This window comes from Rhodamnia argentea, chromosome 4 (genome assembly GCF_020921035.1).
Source record: "Rhodamnia argentea isolate NSW1041297 chromosome 4, ASM2092103v1, whole genome shotgun sequence".
Lineage (NCBI taxonomy): Eukaryota > Viridiplantae > Streptophyta > Magnoliopsida > Myrtales > Myrtaceae > Rhodamnia > Rhodamnia argentea.
In genome coordinates this window covers 4,713,965-4,735,907 of record NC_063153.1, presented here as the reverse complement: position 1 = coordinate 4,735,907, position 21,943 = coordinate 4,713,965, and the positions used below count along the sequence as shown (strand labels likewise).

At 42.4% G+C, this 21,943-nt stretch overlaps 1 protein-coding gene across 1 annotated transcript; it reads left to right on the top strand.

Annotated features, from left to right (window-relative positions):
• The first annotated feature begins 365 nt into the window (after window positions 1-365).
• Window positions 366-1,777, top strand: LOC125312528 (casein kinase 1-like protein HD16). Its single transcript, XM_048277630.1, has 4 exons — window positions 366-948; window positions 1,042-1,199; window positions 1,318-1,515; window positions 1,598-1,777. The coding sequence occupies exons 2-4, from the start codon at window positions 1,137-1,139 to the stop codon at window positions 1,655-1,657; spliced, it is 321 nt and encodes a 106-aa protein (XP_048133587.1). The 5' UTR covers window positions 366-948; window positions 1,042-1,136; the 3' UTR covers window positions 1,658-1,777.
• Window positions 1,778-21,943: the final 20,166 nt, after the last annotated feature.

Below are 21,943 nucleotides of genomic sequence, written 5' to 3'. Positions count from 1 at the left end.
GCAAGCAAAAGATGGCCACTCCTCCAGACATGCTGTGTGACGCTTGTCCTGAGCCTGACCTGCAGTTCACTGCATTTGTGCTTGATCTGAAATTTGATGAAGAGCCAAACTATGCTAAGTACATCTCTCTTTTCCATGGGATCATTGGTCAAAATATATATGTTTGGCCCGTGCACACTGACGTTGCTCAGGAGGAAGTATCCCGTTACTATGAAAAGTGATAGATGTTAATGGAATTTCTGATCTGCACTTGTCCTCTAATTGAGCCATATTTTTCTCTTTCATGTGATATGCGCCGATCAGGTACCATGTGAGCAAGCATGGTTAAAGGACGACGACAAGCTATCAAATAGAATACGAATGGGCTTGAAATCAACACAATGGATAAGCGTTTACAATGTGCATCCATCAATGAAGCAAAGGTGAGGACTTGCATTTCAGAGATAATATTTTTTTTTTGTGATACCTTGTGTTTATTCGTAATCTTCCTGTTTCTTGCAGATATTGGTCTAATCTGGACGATTTCAACCTGCTCTAACACATTCAGAAGGGCCGTGCGGAGGGAATGTATGTCACCAGTGTGGCCTCTGGTCCCCATTCTAATTCATGGGCCATAATAATGGATCATAGCGCCGGCTACGCTGCTCGGAGATATGCTATTTCACACGGCTATCCTCCTGAGGTTTTATTTGAGCGGCTTTACTTTGGGCTTTCATGCATGGTAGATCCCAATAGTGGCATGTTAAAATTCTTATAATACATACCAGGAAGAATTTGTGTTAGGAACACATACACCAACGTCTTGCATTTGGATTCTCGATTAGGATGGTCTTGAATGCTTATTTCCATATTTGAAGGACTGGATGCGGGTGTATCGGTCGCAGAACTACAACATCACTGCAGTGGCTGGAGCAGTTGACCACAGATTTCTAGTTATAATGTCCAAGGGTCAGTCCGTGAATGCTTAATTTCTGTTCCATTGGCTCCTTGGTAATGCTATATACTTCACCATTTTACCAGTTTTTCTTGACATACACACAGGGACCTGGAGTGCTAGGCAGTATTTTTAGGTTGCTAATACATTTCCTTTCAAGTGGATCAAGGAGAATTGGGCAGAAGGTTTTTACGTCACCGCCATGGCCACTTCTGGGGGCCGATGGGCAGTAGTTATGTCCAATGGAACCGGATTTACCGATCAGGTCTTTCTTTCTTTTTCTCCTTTTTGAGACTGCCCAATCACTTACTTCAAAATTTCGTTTGAAGTGTCTGGAACTGGAAGATTTACTCTGATTCGTTATCTTGCGCTGAACTTTCAAGGTCGTAGAGCTAGACTTTCAGTATCCGGCCGAAGGCATTCATGAGAGGTTGAAGCAGGGCTATCGTATCATGTTGGTAGCGGCCACTCCGGATCAGGTTGCTTTTGTTTTTAGTATCAGAGGAGGAGCAGCAGCAACTGCAAGTGTAGAGCAAGAGACACTTCGGACTTATAATTTTCCTGTTGATAGTAAGATCAAGGTGATTAGTTTGGCCCCTTTTCCAGCATCTATTTCCTCGTATTAGCTCTGCTTCACCAAGCACTTGTTCTCATCTTCTGCAGGAGAAGCAGGCAAGGAATTACTATATTTCCTCTCTTTGCTACGGTCGAGCTATCGCTTAAGCTACCCAGTGTACGTGCTAGTAAGGATGCCTTAGCGAGCGACAGGACCACTCTGCATGAGTTTTTTGTAGTCTGTTGCCCATTTCTTAGAAAGCAAGATCAACAAGTCACTGAGAACTCCTGTACAGAGTTGAATAATAGCCACTTCCTTTAATATTGAATGAAACTAAATGTAACTAAAACTTTTTCTCGGGCGAGATGCCACTTTTCTTGACAAAAATCTTAAGTACGCATTAGGGCTTGATCTTGTAGGTCGTTGATCTTGTATGATTGGAATTTCAGAGACCAGACTTGTCACGCCCCGATCCCCAAGCCCGCAACATCCCTACCAAATCGCCTCAGGTCACGAATGATAGCGTCCCAGGTACACTATCGACCTACGAAATTACGGCGCACGCAGAACGAGCAACTCTCCCAAACAAACAAGATCAACGGGATAGTATAGTAGGAAAATCATCACACTTAATTCACAAAATACGATTTCATTCATTAAAGACAAAGCAGATAAGTTTTAACCCTACTGAGTTACAGAAGACTTATACAATCCTATTCTTTAGGGCGGCTCACTAAGATCTCAAAAAGACACACGGTCCGGTAAGGTTAAACCCTCATCCACTCCCAAAAGATCCTATAACGACCCTCGCCTTAATGTCCACGGGCTCCATCACCGCCTAAAAATGGTTAACAACGACAGGGTGAGAAATAAATCTCAATGAGTCAATGCCTAAGCCCGGCTAGGGCGTTGATTCGCTCGGATGTCCTAACAACTAGTCACATCAACAAAGAGCAGATATTTCAATCACATGCAAGCTTACTCTCCAGGCTACACATAATGCGATGCGGACTCGACTCAATAGTCAAACCAACCAAACTAATTCAATCCATTGGCAAAGCATCATAGTATTTGCATGCACAGAACACCACATGTAGTCCATTTATTATTATATACGACCCTTAGGTCCAGCACACTAGTTAGTTTGTGCTCTCCTGGTAGGACCAGGCATCGTCTCTTACTTTCGGCGACGGCTTTTAATTGTCCACGTGACTTCGCTCGACCAACCATAAGACAATGATTGTTGACATGGCACGGAAGTAACAGGAATCCTTAAAATGCTTCGGCCTTTCACAAGCTGCAACCGGCAAACGAATAGCCATAAGACAATAACTAACGCGCATCCAGCAACCAGAAGACAATATTCACCAGGACCGACCAACCAAAAGACAATGGTTGTCGGAATTATCCGATTATGTGACCACTCAAGCAATTCGACAACCAACCCGTTCATTTATTTGAATTAGGACGAATGCTCATACTCGCATGTTCAAATACTTGGCCCAAGGCCGTTTTCGTGCAAAACCATGCAATTTGATCTCATACGTGGTCACATGAATGCGCAATTATATTGATTGACAGATCAAGCAATTTGGGGCGATTAACCCCTAATCGGACCCCCACGACAATCAACAGTCAAATTTGGCATTCACACCCAATAATTCAATAACCAATTAATCAATTGTAGCTAGTTGATTTTTAATCACAATTCAATTCCAATTGATGACCAATCGCGCGCTAGTTTCTAACCTATCACTCGCTCGCGATCAAACATCACAATTAATCAATTCAATCAATTCTAATCACCAATTAGCCACAAACAACCTAGTTAATTGACTAATCTTAACTAATTACGATCATTTAACCTAAACCACATTTCTATCTAGCCCGATCGTAATTAATCTACCTAAACACCCTAATTAGCTAATTAATCTAATTCCGAATGCAATTAGCATCCTAACCGAGAGTTAGGGGCTAACTCACAATTAAAATTAGCTCGGGCGGTCTCAACTCTGGCGGCGACGACGATGAACTCGACTCGGCCCGCGACGACAATTGATGACTCACGACCCACTCAAACTTTAGGCTTCCAACTCGGTCAAGGATGGTTCGAAGGACTTGGCGACACCTCGGGACAACGGCACGGGACCCGAGGGTAGCGACTGGTGATTTTCGGTGGCCGGAACAATGGTGACCGGCGGTGAATAGTGATCGGGCAGGGCTGAACCGGGGGAAAAACAGAGTAGGGGGGTGGTGTCGGGGCTGTTTTTGGGGGTTTCGGGCTTCCAAAGGTTGAGGGAAAGGTTCGCCAATGTCGAGGGGTCTTCGGGGTTGCTGCAGGTGGTGCCGAGGATGGCGGTGGACGGCCAGAAGCGGTAGAACAAGAGTTGGACAGAACCGGGCCCAAAAACAGGGGCGCAGGTCCGAAATAGGAAAGGCTGGCCGAGGCTGTTTCGGGGCTCTACAGGCAGCGGCCGGCTTCCGGTGGCCTTGGGGAACGGTGAGGGGTGGAGGACGATTCTTGGGGGTGGTCTGGGGTGGTCGGAACCGGGCCGAGGGTGGCGGTATAGCAGATCGGAGCGAAACAGGGGACGTCGAGCTGTTCCGGCTTCCTCGAGCTGCTGCAGACGACGATGGCGTGGTGCGGTGGTGGCGACAGGTAGAGGGATGACGGAGGGGTGGCGGGCAATGGCTGGAAGTGGCGTGGGGCAAGATTGGAGCAGCGGACGTAGCCGCGGGAGCCGGTGACGCAAAAACAGAGCGGCCGGCATCCGAGTCTTCGAGGAGCTATCCAACGGATTCCGAGGCGGCACTCGGCGGTTGGACGGAGGTGGAGTGACGAGCAGTGGTGGGTAGAGAAGGCCGGAGGCAGATTGTGGTGGTAGTCGCGCGAAAACAATCAAAGAAGAAGGAGGAGGTGCACGGTGGAAGGGGTGTCGTGCAAGAACAAGGGATGGGGAGGGCAAACGAGAGAGAGAGACAGAGAGGGGGGGCCGAGTTGACCAGATTTGACTAGTGGTTGGGAGAATTTATGGCAAGTGGGGCCCACAAGATATTTTAAATATCTTGTCTTCTAGTGCATTATTGGAGGGCAAATTGGCAATTCAATAATTCGGGACTAAACGGATTTTTAGCTCAACCGAGTGAGAATAAAATTTGGATTTTCACGGGCTAGGCTCGGTCCGGACTAGGTCTAGGCGGGGGCATTAAAAATCCTAAATCGCGGCGACCGAGATTTCGAGACCTAATCTAAACCGAACAATATTTCGAGAATCGTCCAAAATTAGTCACTTACGTCCTTGTGATCCGAAATTTTACCAACTGGAATTCAGTAATAATTCTTCCCTTTATTGAATTCGGGGCAATTTATAGATTCCGAATTTCCGGAGCGTCACAAGACTAGCCAAGAAGCCAACTCATACATCGTAACTTCAATGAGCACGTCGACTTTGTACTAGAGGTTGACGTAGGATCGACCTTATATATGCACAAAATGTGAAAATGCAACTAGACAAAAGTTGATGAATTTCCCATAGTAGTTTGCATTATTTCTCTACTAATACTTGATCACAACAAGGGAGAAAAAAGAAACTCAAATGGCTTAGTTTTGGTGATCATTTCAAGTGATACATCAAACTATCACCAAGCGGAGAAATTTAGGAACATTAGGGTTGGAACGAGCTGCAATCAAAGAAGTGTATATACAGAGGAACGAACCCTTCTCTGTATACCAAGGGATTGCCGACAAAGTTGGGATCCGAGTGCTTGATTTTGCATCTACTTGCTCGCTACATTGTGTCATTTAACCTCAAATAGCAAAAATCTGTTGAAAGTAGAGAGAGATAGCCCAAGATGGTTGGTTTCCGACAAACTATAGCAATCGTTTTAGGGCTGATCTTATTTCAAAGCAATAACGTTGCAAGATGCGGTCGAGACACAACGTTGGTAAGCATAATTTGCAAGGGAGACCAATTTTATTTCTGGGGGCCATACCATACTGCCTTGTGTATCGTTTTTGATGATTTGGCTGTAGAGACAGCAGATTGAACGAATATGTTATTGTCATCTCCTATGGTCACGATGCATGGTATGGACTTGTCGTGTGCATTCCACAGCTTGCGTGATGTTTGCCGATGAATGGTCAAGCAGTTAGAGAGACATTCCTTAGCAAGACCATCTCTCTTGCTACTTTGCCGGTGCAATCATCCTATCTTCTTTGCAATGAAGGTAAAAACTTCGCTCACTTGACAATAAACATAAGATAGAAAGAGAACCATGTTATCATTTACCATACTTGTGAAGATATATGATTTGCAATTTAGATTGGGTCGTTGACTTTACGTGTTATTTTCCGTTTTGTAATCTTGGTCATGAAGATGGAAAACTATGGCATTGATAAAGTTCGATAAGAGAATGTTTTAAAATGAGCATGACAGCTAACTTTCTGCTGGTTAACCCTTCCGAGGATAGCCCAAAACATATGCTTCATCACATTTGCAAATAAATATTTGCTACATCGGTTGTATCAAGTAAGCAGCATCACAGCAAATACACATGCATTCGCTGATATAAGTGGTGCTTAAATTGAAAGCCCTATTACCAAAAACCTAAATTCAACAGGCAGCAAAGAACAATCAATCAAACAAAATTTTCCCATTCAACCCTTAATAACATGTCCTATATGCCGCAAGGTGGTCTTCGCCCCGAAAACCACAGCTTTCGACCGCTACTCTTAAGGTCGCTAAGAAGATTATTCGTGGAGAAATGAGCCGAGAACTAGATTGAATGGAAAGGGAATGGTCAACCTGTTCGAATCAAACAAGATGGATGGGACCTTCGGCTTTGATTTCTATTCATCAAAGGAGAAACGCAGATAGAGGAAATAAAACCTAACAATGAGGAGGAAGAATGACGGGACTAACGGTATAAGAGGCGAGCTTGTGATTCCGCCACTTTATTGGACATTCCCGAAGCTTGCCCCGTGTCAGAACCCGGGAGACGAGGAGGAGGTATCCAAACTTGGCCATTTTATTTAGGGAAATGTTTATCAATGTCAAGGACGGGGGAGAGCCCGGAGGGGACCACGTCGAATCACCTATTTTGACCCTCGACTAGAACTCCATCCGATTTGGCAATCATGAGTATGAAATTTACTTGTGGCAAGTGGCAAGAGAGGACTTCCTAAAGGGATTGACTTTAAGATAAAGAACATAAAGAGTAATGGAGTCAATCTACCGATAATATTGCTCCAATAGTTGATGGTTCCTTGGACGGTGATTGAATTTTCGTCACTGGGGATTTGTCCATTGATGGATGAGTTATGATTCTGATTGTTTGTTTCACGCTACACTAAACAAGAATTGGTTTATAACGAATCAGTGCTGGAATAATGCTAAAATGCAGTTGGGGTAACGTTGAGTGCGATGTTGTGGAAATTGGTGATGTAAGAACTATAACGCGTGATAGTATCGTGAAGACATTGATTGGAGTAGGACATGTTCCAAAATTGAAGAAGAAACTTGATTTCCTTGAGCGCCTTGGATTCAGCTAGGTACCGGTATAATTCATAAGGTGGAGTTCTCTAGGTCGTTCGAGGTATCCTAATGATAATGAGAGCAATAAAGGACATTCGTCTATGTGAGCTTGTTTTTGAAAAATTTTACTGTGGAGATGTCGGATGCATTTGTTTAGAGTCTTATTTGTTTTTTGCTTTTAGGGCACATTGGCGAGAAAACCCCTCGAAGATTCTAAGTGAAAGGAATCCAATGTGTGGTTATATGGCTATGGAACTAAATGTACAAAAGTGTTGTGACTTAAACAAATGACGAAAAATGCAATTCAATATGACTATTAGAGAAATCACGGTAATTGCAAAGTTGATTCGCTTGGATGTTCGTAGGTGACACAATTTTTTTCGAGAGAAGAGTACCGGATATATGCTGACATTTATGGAAAACTACTTGAAGAGAACTTGGGTGTTCATGCTGAGTGTACAAGTTTGATGTTGTTGCCAAGATCATGCAGTTGAGAGATTTGATAAAAGAAATGAGACTAGTAAGAAGATCAAGCATATGCGGACTAACAATAGCACTAAGTTCAGCTCGGAGCTATTTAATGAATATTGCATAAAGAAAGGAATAATGAGACACTACACAAATGCCAATGAGCCACAAAAGGTTGTAGAGTTGCCACATTACCAAAGACGGCCCATAAAATGCTAGTGCTGATATGGCTAAAAAATTTCAAACTCATGTGCTTAGTACTACGAGTTACCTAGTCAATAGATTTCCATGGGTATTGATTGGACGTTGAAATCCCGAGAATGTGTGGTTAGTGACATTTTTGTTTATTCTAATCTTAAAATATTTAATTGCCCGTGTTATGTATGATTGGGTGGTGACAAGCACAATGGGAGGGTAAGAAAATACATATTCCTAGACCATGCACAAGATGAGCGACGCCCATTATTAGTCGTGCCTGAAAATAAATTTACCTCTTATCAGCAGGAGAAGTTACAATTAACGAGTCTACCTCGAATAAGCCAATATGAAAACTCGATTGCGAAATTTCAAGAATTACAGCAAGACATTAATGGATTGTTTTTTTCTGAATGGATTGATTTATTAAAGGATCCGACTCCTAAGATTTTTCTATGACAAGCTATATGGTTTTGAGTTTCTGGGACCTGTTTGTATCATGGTGAAGAGGAGCCCATATCCTTGTTGGGTATTACCGGCATAACGAGATACCATCCTCTTCGAGTGGTACGACAATACAGAGTTTTGTAGGATATTCCACCGCCATTGAGGCCCGATGCCTTCCAAGTCCAATTTGTTGCGGCCGAGTGTTATGCATCGAACTCAAGCATTTGGATGAAGTTTGGCTCAAATCCGAGACTCATTGACTATTGTTGCCCGATGCGGTGCTCGAAAGAAAGGAGAAGCTTTATCATGCTAAGGCCCGGTATATTCAACGCCATTTCATACCGATCCATCTACTCCCGAAATTCCTATTGATTACCGTCAAGCCCACTCGTCAAGTTAAAATCACGGCCTATGAGAAAAAGGTGCAAAGGGCTACGAAGCGGATGGAAACCTTGGCTAAGGAAAATGCACGACTCCGGAAGGAATTGGAGGCCCGTTTGTCTATAGATCGTGTCTCCTCCAAGAAGAGAAAAACAACTTGATTACCATGTTTTCTTTGGAATTGTATTTTGAATGCTGCTATTTCTGGACAACCTTAAAGTATTTGGCGAATTTTTCAAGCTACTTCAAGACATTTCTGACTTTTTGAATGTAAATGAAAAAACGTTCATCACATCTTGAACTATCACAAGTAAAATTTTGAGACTAATTCAGAACGTTTTCCACTTATTAATGAATTTTCATTGAGAATGAAACCAATTGGAATTTTGGCGCTTTTCTAGCACCAACTTTGTTTTGCTGGTTACCACTATTAAATGAGCTTCTTCGCTAAGTCATGTAAAATGAAAGTTTTATAATAGCGTCCTGCAAAATTTCAGACCCTGACTCACTTTTTTAAGGGGCTCTTCTTTCTTATAATAAGAGACGAACGGAATAGTTTTACGAACGTGCTTTTTGAAGAAATGCATTAAACTGATTTGATCCGTTCACTTCCAGCCCAATCATTATGAAAGATGTTCATCATCCTCTTGACTATAAGCTCGTAAAATTTGGACTCATTTTGATCAACGTGCGAATTAAGATGAATTTTCTTGCAAAAGCCAACGAAATTCAAAGTTGCCCGATTCGATCTTTTGATTATAGCTACTTCGTTCTCTGAGTCTAGAAGGGCGTCATGGACCGGCCCACTATCTTCGCTCATTGTACTTACTTTGGCTTCTCGCTTTTCAGGAAATTTATCATGGATCCACTACACATTACTCAATCGGTGGCAAAGAGAATGGCCGATATTAATGTCGATGTCCATGAGGCTTATGAGGCTTTGAATGAACAGCTCGGCGCTCTAACCAAGCGATTTGAAGGGATGATGTCCTACAAGATGGGAGAGATGATGGATAACTTCATAGCCAAGCTTCAACCATCTAGCTCAAGCCCTCCGCCAATTGTGCCCGCTATATTTCCCTCGGCCGGCAATCATGGCAAGGCCCCGGAAGGTGTTCCCTATCAAGCTATATCGCTGGAAGATATTGTAGGCACGGGGCTCAAGCATACCACCCTAGATTCCAGCTCCCCAAGCTAGCCTTGTGGCTATGGAACCCAATGACGAGACGGCCAAGCTATTGGTTCGGATGGAACAAAGGATACGAGAGGTCAAAGAGGCTCACAACATACCCAAGATTGATCTATCTGCATTTCAAAGGTCAACGTGCTTGAGAAGTTCAAAATGCCCGATTTTGAGAAGTACTATGGCACTTCCAACCCAGTCCAACATGTCCGGATGTATCGGGACAGGATGAACAAGTACGCTACTAATGGCCCTCCGATGGTTCAAACCTTCCAAGCCAATCTGAAGGATGCAGCTATGAAGCGATACACGGACTATAAGATTTACGGTATGGGAGATTGGGAGAAAGCGGCCAATGGATTTTTCTGACACTTCGGTTTCAACATTGATGTTGTTGTTACTAGAGAAGATTTGAAACAATCAGAAATCAAGAGGGGAGAAACAATTAAGCAATATGCCACCAGATAGAGGAATGTGGCATCCCGGTTGATACCTGTGCCATCCGAACACGAGCTCATGAGATTGTTTGTCTCCACCCTATCCCAAACAATGCGGTCTCATGTTCTTGGAACCGCCACAACATTATTCAGCCATCTCATTTCAATGGCTAATGAAGTGGAAAGTGGCATAAAGAAGGGATAGTATGGCGAGATTAATATGAGTAGTAAACGGTTCACGATCAAGAAGGACAAAGAGCCTGATTTGCGGGTTAACATGATATATGCTCAGAAACCCGCAATCCAAACGCTGGCCTTGCGGATCCCCGACTAGCAGCAGCCTAACTTTGGTGCACAATGGCAAAAGGGAAATTTCCGCCCTCTTCGGTAATTTACTCCTCTCCCTAGAACCCTATCGCAGGTACTTATAGTTTTACGTAAGAAATGGCTTTTAACTTCCAAACCTTTGTGATAGAGTAACGCAAACTCACCAAGGTATGACCCGTCAAAGAAGTGCGACTACCACTCTGGTGAGCTTGGACATGATACCGATAATTATTACGTACTAAAGCACCGCGTTCGGGACTTGCTCGATTCTAAGGCATTCTTATTCCAAGACAATAGTCAGCCAAATATCAAGAATAATCATTTGCCCGATCACTCAGGTGAGGTTAATGTTGTATTTGGTTCTAAAGCTGGACGGGTAGGTGCTATTAAGATCTAGGTGGTTGATATTTTCAATGTTCCGGTTAGAGCGGACTATTACCAAGTTGGGGAAATAGTATCGTTTAACCAGCTAAAAGACAGAATCTCGACTCTCATGAAGGATGGGTTGATAGTCCAGGCGAATCAGACTGAGATAATAGCTACTATATCTCGGATTGTTATTAACTAGGACCAAGAATTTACCACTTTGACTCTGTCTCAATCTGTATCTTCTCGGAAGATTGAAGAAGTAGAGGCCGAAATGGCTAATCTACTTTAGAGTGATCTAGAGTTAGGCGACATGCCCGCCCTAGAGGACGCAATAGATGATGAACTCGGAATTGTCATACTCGAGACTCTGGTGATCACCTCGCCTCGACCTTTTCCTTACAAAGATAACAAGGCGATCCCTTGTTCCTATGATATTGCCCTTCTAACAAGGTATAAACGTGCTTATAATGATGGCCAGTCGGTCAAATAGGTCGCCGAAAAGGATGCAAAGGTGTTTTTTGCTGTGATCAAGATAAGTAAGTACAGCATTCTTGACTAGTTGCGAAAATTGCTAGCCCCGGTCTCTCTACTCTAGCTCTTATAGTTATCCGAAAAGCATCGGGATACCCTAATGAAAGTGTTAGGTCAAATTCACGTGCCTGAAAATATCGATTAGGATAAATTAGAGAATTTTGTTGGGACCGTCCTTTTAAAGGATCAGGTGGCATTATTGACCAAAAAAAAAAGAAAGAAAGAGAGAACAAGGAGAGGAATCAATTCTAAGCTAGGGGATCCCCTTCTATAATGGATCCCTTAGGCGCATGTCTCAACAACACAAAACGAGGGTTTCGCTCATTATAGGACTTGACCGATGAAATCCCTGCTGAAGGGTGGGGTCAAAACAAAACTTTGCACATAATAGTGAAGCACAAACAAACCTATATAGCTCGAGTACTCATTGACAACGGATCGACACCGAACATTTACCCCCTAGCTATGCCGAATCGCCTTGAAGTTGATCTGGTCAAGATGCAAACGGCTAAGACTTTGGTCGGGGCCTTTGACTATATGAAGAAGAATGTCAAGGGGCATATCAATCTTGAGATTCAGATCGAGCCCTATGTGTTTGATGTCTTGTTCTAAGTACTAGATATTCCCTCGGCCTTAAATCTCTTGCTAGGCCGTCCTTGGATTTACAATGCAGGTGTGCACCATCTAGTCTCCATTAGAAGATTAAGTTCGTGGTCGAGCAGAAGTTAGTGGTCGTTCACGGTGAGGAAGATCACCAGATTTTTAATGAGATGACTATTCTTTACATCGAGCCAGCTCATAATGAGGAGGATTCATATCATGCCTTTGAGCTAGTATAGACTATTCATGCATCACCAAAGAATCCTCTACCTATTCCTGAAATTTCGAACACTTCCCTTATAGTAGCCAGGGTAACAATCAAGAATGGTTTTGAGCCTGGTATGAGTTTAGGTCGACATGGCCAAGGGATCCACACCCCGATTGAACTCAAAAGGAAATCTCATTCAGCTGGTCCGGGATACCGAGAACCCGGCCGGCCTAAACATGGGGGACGATATACGATGGGTCGTGGTAAATTGGAGTAGAGCTCCTTGCCGCTACCCCTTTATGATACCTTTTGATCAGCTGGAGTGTTTGGTGGCTATGATGGGTTAGCTCAAATTGAAGATGATATAGGGATTGTGTTCCCCGACTCACCGAAAGGCTAAGTTGCTATGTTTGAGCTGATGAACCTGGACAATGATGAAGCTGATGATGGAGTCCCCGATCTCGCTGGGTGATTCGACGATTTAACCATTGCTACCGTATTTGAAGATCCCCTGCAGGTTGATGGAGCACCCGAAGATAAACCTTACATTGTGCCTATACCCCTAGGCCATCCATTAATACCATATTCAACAATCCACTGGCGAGTTTAGATTCAAAGTAACACCTTTATATTTATCCAATCCCTTGCATGGGATATTTCTTGCTTTTCCTCGGGAGTCTAGGTTACATCGCTTTTTTAGGATTTTTTTTATTTCCGTTCTGTCTTGCACTTTTGAATTTCCCTTCTAATAAGATGCAATGCATTGATTTCATTATCAATAAAATTATAGATGTTCTTCATTAAATTTTTTGAATCTTGTTGAAGTATCCCCAATCTAGCCCGATGACGATAATCAACGATTGAATAAAATTGTTATCCATGGTAAGAATTGAGGGATGGGCTTCTTTAGGTATTCTTTTCCCGCGGTCTTTGAAAACAAAATTCTTCGAGGAAAACACCCATGATTTTCAAAAATTACAACAACAAAAAAAAAACTCATGCATGTTTAAACTCGGTTTGTTTTTCTAATTATGCTACTTTATGTTTCGGGGACAATTATGAGGAAGGAAATTCAGTGGATCCTGATATATGCAATGCTGACGATTTGGACAAATTAGACGAGGCTGATTTGGATGTCGAAGAGATATGACGAAACCTCGAACAGCATGAGCAAGCTAGACCTCTAACTGCTAAAGAGACTATCTCGATTAACCCGGGCGATACAAAAAATCCTAGAGAAGTTAAGATCGAGGCAAACCTTCCTAAGGACGTAGCTGAACATTTGACCAAGCTCTTGAGGGACTACCAGGACATCTTCGCTTGGTCCTATGCAGATATGCCCAATTTCAATCGATCGATCGTCAAACACTATTTATCAACTGACCCTTCGGCCGAGCCCATAAAGCAAGGGACACCGAGGGTTAAGCTATAGTTGGCACAGAAGATTAAAGAAGAAGTTGTGAAACTTCTTGGTATAAGATTTATTGAGACTACCGAATACTCTGATTGGGTCGCTAACGTAGTACCAGCACTAAAGAAGGATAGTCGGGTTCGAGTCCGTGTCGACTACCATGATTTGAACAAGGCTAGTCCTAAGGATGATTTCCCGCTCCTACACATCGACGTGCTCGTGGATAGTACAACTGGGTTCGAGTTGTTTTCATTCATGGATGACTTCTCAGATTATAATCAGATTTTGATGAACGTAAACGATAAATTAAAGATCGTATCTACCACCTCGTAGGGGTTGTTCCATTATAAGGTAATGCTATTTGGTCTTACAAATGCCGATGCTACTTATCGGCGGGCCATGGTCACTCTGTTTCATGATATGATGCATAAAGAGATCGAGGTCTATGTCGATGATATGATCGCAAAGATAAAGTGTGGGGAAGATCATCTTGAAACATTGACAAAGCTGTTCGACACACTTCGGAAGTTCGAGCTACGCCTTAACCCAATTAAATGCGTTTTTGGTGCTGGCTCAAGCAAGTTGCTTGGGTTCATCGTTAGTAATAAGGGTATTGAGATTGACCTATCCAAGGTGAAAGCTATCTGTGGGCTCAAGTCGCCGATGACAGTCAAAGAAGTTCGAAGCCTCATGAGTAGAATGAATTATGTCGCTTGATTCATTTTTCAGTTGTTTGAAACCACCAAGTCATTTCTCAAGTTGTTAAAAACGAATGCGCTAGTTAAATGAGATAGCATATTCAAGGAAGCATTTGAAAGGCTGAAAGAGCATCTCATGAATCTATCCGTACTTGTTCCACCAACGCCGGAGCAACCTCTAATTCTATACCTCACAATCCATAGTGAGTCTTTGGGCGCCATGCTAACTTAAGCAAGTCGAGAAGATGGGAAAAAGTGAGCTATTTATTATTTGAGCAAGAAATTCACAGCTTCTCGGATGAATTATTCCGAGGCCGAGAAGATATGTGCGGCGTTAGTCCGGGTACCGCACAGACTTCGACAATATACTTTGCATTATCATGTGCTCCTAGTAACGGAATGCAATCCTATCAAGTACCTGCTGAATCAACTTGCCTTGATCAGCAAACTTGCCAAACGGCAAATCCTCACTTCCGAATTTGATGTTCAATATTTATCTCAAAATTCAATCAAGGGACGAGCCATAGCTAACGTTTTAGCTAAAAGTCTAGGGAAAGACAATGATGCATATTGTCCTGAGCATCGAATCATATCGGAAGACGATTATGTCCGGACCATGTATTTCGACGGAGCTGTGAATTTATCCGGATCGAGCCTTGGAGCAGTTCTAATATCCTCCGGGGGCCAGCATTATCCCGTAGAAGCGAAATTGGTATTTCCTTGCACAAATAACATACTAGAATATGAAGCATGCATTCTTGGCTTGCAGGCTGCGATTAAAATGGAGTTAACCCAACTCAAAGTGTTCGGAGATTCCGCTTTGATTATCCTTCAGATTGTTGGAAAATGGAAGATAAAAGATGCTAAATTGCTACTCTACCATGAGTATCTAGATGAGTTAGTGGAGGAATTTGATGATATCTCATTCAAGTATCTGTCTAGAACTCATAATCAGTTCGTTGATGCATTGGCTACCTTGCCTTCAATGTTATAGGTCACCAATGGACTTGAGATTGAGCTATTGAAGATCGAGGTAATGAGAAAGCTAGCGTATTGTATGGTCGTGATCAATGAACCCAATGGTAAGTCGTGGTACCACAACATTAAAACTTATATTCAAAATTAGGAGTTTCCTAAGAAAAGTACCGCATCTAACCAAAAGTACATAAATAAGACGGCCTCTAAGTTCTTTACGAGCGGAGAGAGTTTGTACAAGTGATTGTTCGATCCCGTCCCGCTAAGATGCGTTGATTCAACCAAAGCGATTCATCCGATAATGGAAGTGCATGAAGGGATCTGTGGTCCGCACATGAATGGCTACATGTTAGCTAAGAAGATCATGAGGATAGGTTATTACCGGCTCACGTTAGAAAACGATTGTATTCAGCATGTTTGGAGCTGTCATAAATATCAGACTCATGGTGACAAGATCAATGTTCCTCCAAACGAATTGCATCGGTTATCCGATCCATGGCCGTTTTCTATGTGGGGCATTGACGTGATCGATCCAATCAACCCTAAAGCATCTAGTTGGCATCGATTCATTCTGGTTGCAATTGATTATTTTTCCAAATGGATCGAAGTTGCATCCTATTTGGCGGTCACAACATGAAATATCATGAAATTTATCAACCAGGATGTCATTGCTCGATATGATTCACTTGAAGCAATAATCACCGACAATGGCTCGAACTTGAACAACAAACTAGTAGATGAATTGTTCAAGGAATTCAAGATCAAGCATCTGAACTCCTCTCTATATCGTCCTCGGATGAACGGAGCGGTAGAAGCAGCCAATAAAAATATTAAGATCTTAGCCAAGATAGTTGAGAATTATCGCGATTGGTACAAGAGGTTGCCATTTGCACTCATGAAGTATCGAACCTTGATCCGGACATCTACTGGGGCAACCCCGTATTCTCTCGTATATGGAATAGAGGCGGTTTTACCAATTGAAGTGGAGATTCCTTCCTTACGTATACTATCCCAAGCCAAGCTGACTAAAGCCGATTGGACCTAGCAGAGGATGGACCAATTGAACCTAATCGATGAAAAGAGACTTAAGGTTATATATCATGGCCAGTGCTATCAGCAAAAGGTTGCTAAATCCTTCAATAAAAAGGTTCGACCTCGATATTTTTAGGTCGATGACCTTGTCTTGTGTAAATTATTGCCAATAGTTCCACTCCCGGAAGGGAAGTTTGCTCCGAACTATGATGGTCTATATGTAGTAAAGAAATTGCTCCCCGGTGGTCCTCTGATCCTAGCCCGGATGGATGGTTGTGTCTTCACCAGTCCACTCAATTCGATGTCTGTAGAGAAATATTATACTTGATTTTCTCTATCGAGTTATAATCTTAGCTTAAGGCGGATTCGCGAGTTATTCATATTCGTGCATTTGTTTGCTTTGTTGAGAGATTTTCTCAATTGGAAAATCTCTTTGACCCAATTGAATTGATCATTTTGAATGAGGAGAATTAGGATGCCGAAAGGCAAGCCATTTCCTATACACGTCCTATATCAAAAATATGGGATTTCCATACTCACAAAGGTTATCTCGCAAAAAAAAAAATTATGACAACAAAAATGAAAAGAGGAAAGTAAAAAGACAGGTGAAGGGCTTCTTCAATCAGTCAAGATATGGAATATGGAATAACGCGAAAGCAAAACGCAAACGAGCAAAAAATTTCACTCATTTCATTCAAATAAGAACCTTACAAATAGATCATCGAGATGGGAACGTAAAGCCAAACCGAGCCCTAATGAGTATCACAAAGGAGTTCAATTGACTTTCCATACTGTTGATGCTCTGCCCGCATTTAGCACTACGAGGGTCAAAGTTCGCAAGGTTAAAAAAGAGGAGATCATATTTCTCCTTAAGCCTAGCTACCTTAACCTCATGATACTCTGTGGCGAGTTCTAGATCCCGCACCAGTGCTCTCCCACGGACTATGTCCATGGTCAGGTCATCAAGCCTTTCTTCTAACCACGCACACCGGAGTTCCAACATGGTATTACTCCGGGTATGCTCAAAAATTGTCTGGGAAAGAGCTAACGTTCCACCAAGTTTCCCCTCTCCCGAACTAGTAGTGAGACACGCTCGTTGGCATAATCAACGGCCTTCTTGTGATTGTCAACCACAAAGTTGGCCAACACCAAGCAGTTGGACCGATCCCGATAGTAACCTCACACAATACAAGCCAAGGTAACCTCTTGATGAGCAAGATGGTAAGCCTCTAGGAAGTTGGTGAAGAGGGTTGGGAAGGAACTGTACTCCTTCTCTAACTTAGTGCCTTCGATGAAAATGGTATCCATATCCGTGAACATAATATCGATTTCAGCTTCAATCTCTAGATGATCGGCTATATAAGAATAGCCTCGGCCTAGGAGATTATAAAGTTTCTCCCATTTGGCCAACACTTCGATCGAGAAAATGTATACGGGGAGAGAGGCCATTTTTGTTGAAACGGCGTAAAAAGGATGAATGCAGAAAAATGATTAGAAGTTGAATATGAAGATATGAAAGCGTTAATCTTCTTTACATTAAGTTCAAAAGCAATTCAAAGATGAGGAAAAGTCATAACGATAATTCTTGCGAAGCCAGGTTAATTATTTGGGTGAAACTGCAGGCATTTCGTCCGTAAAATTTGTGATCTCAAGCCTAACAAATCCAAAAAAGGTTACTAAAGGATTCGAGGGTCCCACCATGTTGAAAATTGAACGGGAGACAAGCATGGTTATCGAGAAAAGAAAAATCGTGTAAAAGGCTTTGGGGTCCCACCATGTTGAAAACCGAACGGGAGACAAGCATGGTTATCAAGAAAAGAAAATCGGTGCAAAAGGATTTGGGGTCCCACCGCGTTGAAAAAAAATAATAAGACAGAGCGGGAAATATGAAATCCTAAGAAAGGTGCCCACTTGGTAGTTTTCATCCAGGCTAAAAGGAAGGCTTCTAAACATACACGACTACTCAGAAAAATTCAGAGAGAGTGAGCATACAAGGAAGAGTAGAGAACCTTGAGTGAACAAAAATCAGTCAGAGATATTTCAATCCAACATATTTTTTGATGGAAACGACTGATCTATACATCTCTGAAAGCGAACCGTTGGGGGATCTTGAAGTTTTCGAGATCAAATTCGGCATCGAAACTATGGAACCCAACCTTTCCAACGACGATGTTCAAGATCTCAACAACAACAATAACAACAATAGTAATGGTCGATGCCAGAAAGGGAAACATTCCCATCGCCACACTCGTAGTCAAATTCAAGAGCTTGAAGCTTTCTACAAGGAGTGCCCTTACCCGGACAACAAATAAAGAAATGAACTGAGTCGAAAGCTAGGATTGGAACCTTTACGAATCAAGTTTTGGTTTCAAAATAAGCGTACCCGATTGAAGACTCAACACAAACACCACGAAGTGGCAATTCTAAGGAAGGAAAACAAAAAGCTCCGAGTAGAAAACACGAGATATAGGGAAGCTCTCAAGACCGCCATCCGCCTTAATTGCGGTAGTCCTATCGCCTTTGGTGTAATGTCTCTTGATGAGCCACATCCGAGGATCGAAAATGCTCATTTGTCACCTTGCTTTCCAGAACAATTTCCGACACAATCGGGTTTTGTTGGAAATATGAACAAGGAAATTGATCTTGGGAGATCAGTACCGATGCCTTCCCGGGCATGGGACATGTATCACCACAATTGGAGTTTCATTGATGACGAGCTTAGTATCACAATCGATCAGCTCGATGCTAATGAAACTCCGAAGTCGTAACCTACATGAGCGATCGAATGTATTGTTGATCTTTTTTGTTATAAAGTCCCCCATGCGTGACCCTTTTTTTATGTCTAAAGTTAATCCAAGAGCAAGGACTAGTGCTATCCACGAGCATCATCGTGCTCAAATACATGAATTCTTTGTTAGTTTAGACTATGGGCAAATCGATTGAATGCCATGAAGAGAAGGGTTAAGAGGCTTCACGTGGAGAAATGCAAAAAGATTCGAAGGCCAACAGCTGGCCCGCTCATAGAAAAAACGAAAATATTTTAGAGTCCTACCACATTAAGAAAAAGAAATAAGAAGGCAACCTGAGTGGGAGATAAGGATCACTGCGAAATAGATCCGAGGTAGTAAAAATCCTGAAAGAAGAGAAAAAGCTATCCTCATTTGCAAGACTAACGGATCAGCAAAAAGAGAAAAAGAAGTTCTTAAAGAACCTGAATTCTTCATCTTCAAAACACCTCTCCGATGCACCTAGTGATCTCTAGAGTCCATTACGAAAGGCCATCATTGCTTCTGTGATTTTGGGCATTTATTTTGCAAGTCCAAGAACATCTCAAGGTGGTTCTTTCGCCGAGCCTTTTGCTTTAAGCTTTGCAAATCACTTAAGCCAATTCTCATCCTTTGAGACCATCGCATATCACCGCCCAGCCCCTGGTCAAAATAACCACTCTTGGTCCATAAATATGATGAGGATTGGTGAAAAAGATACATGTTTGACCCAAGCGAGAATGGACGGAGTTTTCTTTCCTAATGGTCTGCAAGTGATAGCCATCAACAACAACCCCGTTTCGCTCTCAATCCTTGTTATTATGCTAAGAAGATGCTTATACAAGGTTTCAGCTTATGCAAAAGCAATGAAAGCCTTAGTAGTGTTAAGGCATAACAAATATGAATTTGACATCATCGTCACTGCCATGATAGGGATTGACATGGACGGTTTCAACCTCCTAAAGATCATTGGTTCTAAGTTGGACATACCGGTCATCATAGTATTAGCAAGCTATTATCGCCAGTTCATGATAAGAGCTATATTGCATAGGGCTCGAGACTTCTTGAAGAAGCCGATCTGCGTTCGAGTGCTCCAAAATATTTGGCAACGTGTTATGAGGAAGCATTTATTTAAACAAAAGAACAATGGCCGAGCTAACGACGATGATTTTGTCGGCATGAAAGTAGGACCAGTTTGGACCACCGAGCTTCATTCTAAATTCGTTGATGCAGTTCAGCAGCTAGGAATCAATTTAGCGTGGCCAACGCAGATACTAGAAATCATGAAGGTGGACGGACTCACTAGAAAAAATATCGCAAGTCACCTTCAAAAATTTAGAGCAAAGCCGAGGAAGCACGATGCAACTCGAAACCAAGATAGCTTAAGTAGAGCTAATTCGAGCATGAACACTAGGAATGCCTACGGAGTAAGAAGTACCTGGCCATCCCCAACACCAATCAAGAATACAGACTGCAAGCACAGCGGACATAGACTCCTTTACCCGATCCGTCGCTCGTGTTAGCAAGCAATAATACCCAATTCGAATGCCGCTTATTCAAAGAATCAAAAGATTACCTGGATGATGAACTTGTCATCCCGATCAACTAGTTTAAAGACTATGGACCTCCGAAGCTATGACCCGAAGCTTGTGATTATGAATCATCGCTCATACATACCTAATCTAAGACGTAATCGGCTGATCATTAGTGTGGCTCGCAAAGGAGGCGAAACCAATCTTTCATGAATGCATCTTTAACTCCATGTACAGTTCCCCTGCATGGGATATTTTCTTGCTTTCTAAGCATCTAAAATCAATTTAGGGGCGGGGGTAAATTTTTTTCTTCTCTCATCAAATGCGTGAGTTCCTTGTTGAACCAGACCTGGGGCAAGTCAATTTATGGATGATGCCCCCGAACGCCGTAAAGAGAAGTTCTGAATAGCTTTACATAGGGGAATATGAATAAAAGCCCAAGCGAGCTCGAAGATGTGTAACATTGCATCGTTCCAATTTGCTCTTAATCATTTCAAATTCTAACTTGAAATTATTTCATTCTTGACCGGGATTATCAATTGCCTCAAGAAGTTTATAGTAAAGGAGAACTCTCATGGATGCCAATAGCACCACAGCCTAGTGGTTAGGGGAGTGACAAGTGGTCCGAAGTGCCCGAGTTCAATCCCGGGGTTGGCATCAATGTATAAGGATTAATAAAACTTTTTGTTTGGAGGTCTAGTGCTCAACAAAGTTGAAAGAAGTTCAACCTAGATGACTGCATGAACCTCGGGCAATTCTGAAATTTTCAATTCATTCATTCATTTTTCGCCAAGCGGCGAAATTGGTAAAATAAAAAAGTAAAGCGCCTAAACGGAGAATTCGAAGCAAAGGGTAACTCGGTATCGGTTCCAGTTTATCCTTTCTAATATCATATCTAACATGTTTTCTCTCCTATTTGATAGGAGATGACATAAAAATGAAATGAAAAATAAACCCACAAGTAGCTCGGAAGAGATGATGCCCGAAGTTCAAAATAACCTGAAAATATGAGGAATCTGGCACAATTGATCCTCAAACAGCCTTGCGCAATCCTCGCATAAGTTGGTCAAGCACAAAAATAATTCATCTACCCAAGGCTAGAAGTCCAACCTTCGACTTAAGCCAAATCCGAGGGGCAATTCCAAAGGTTACCCACTCGGTATAACTCATCCCGACTAAAATTTAGACAAACCGACGGTGAACCCCCAAGTTGGCAAGAGCCCGCATACAATTTGATCCAGATGAAGGGACTTCTTTAATTCAATAAACACAAACAAGGATAAAATGCTATCGTTCTAATTCCTTTAGAACATGAGAACATACATTGACATTTTCCCTTTTCATTTTTACAGGGTCACCG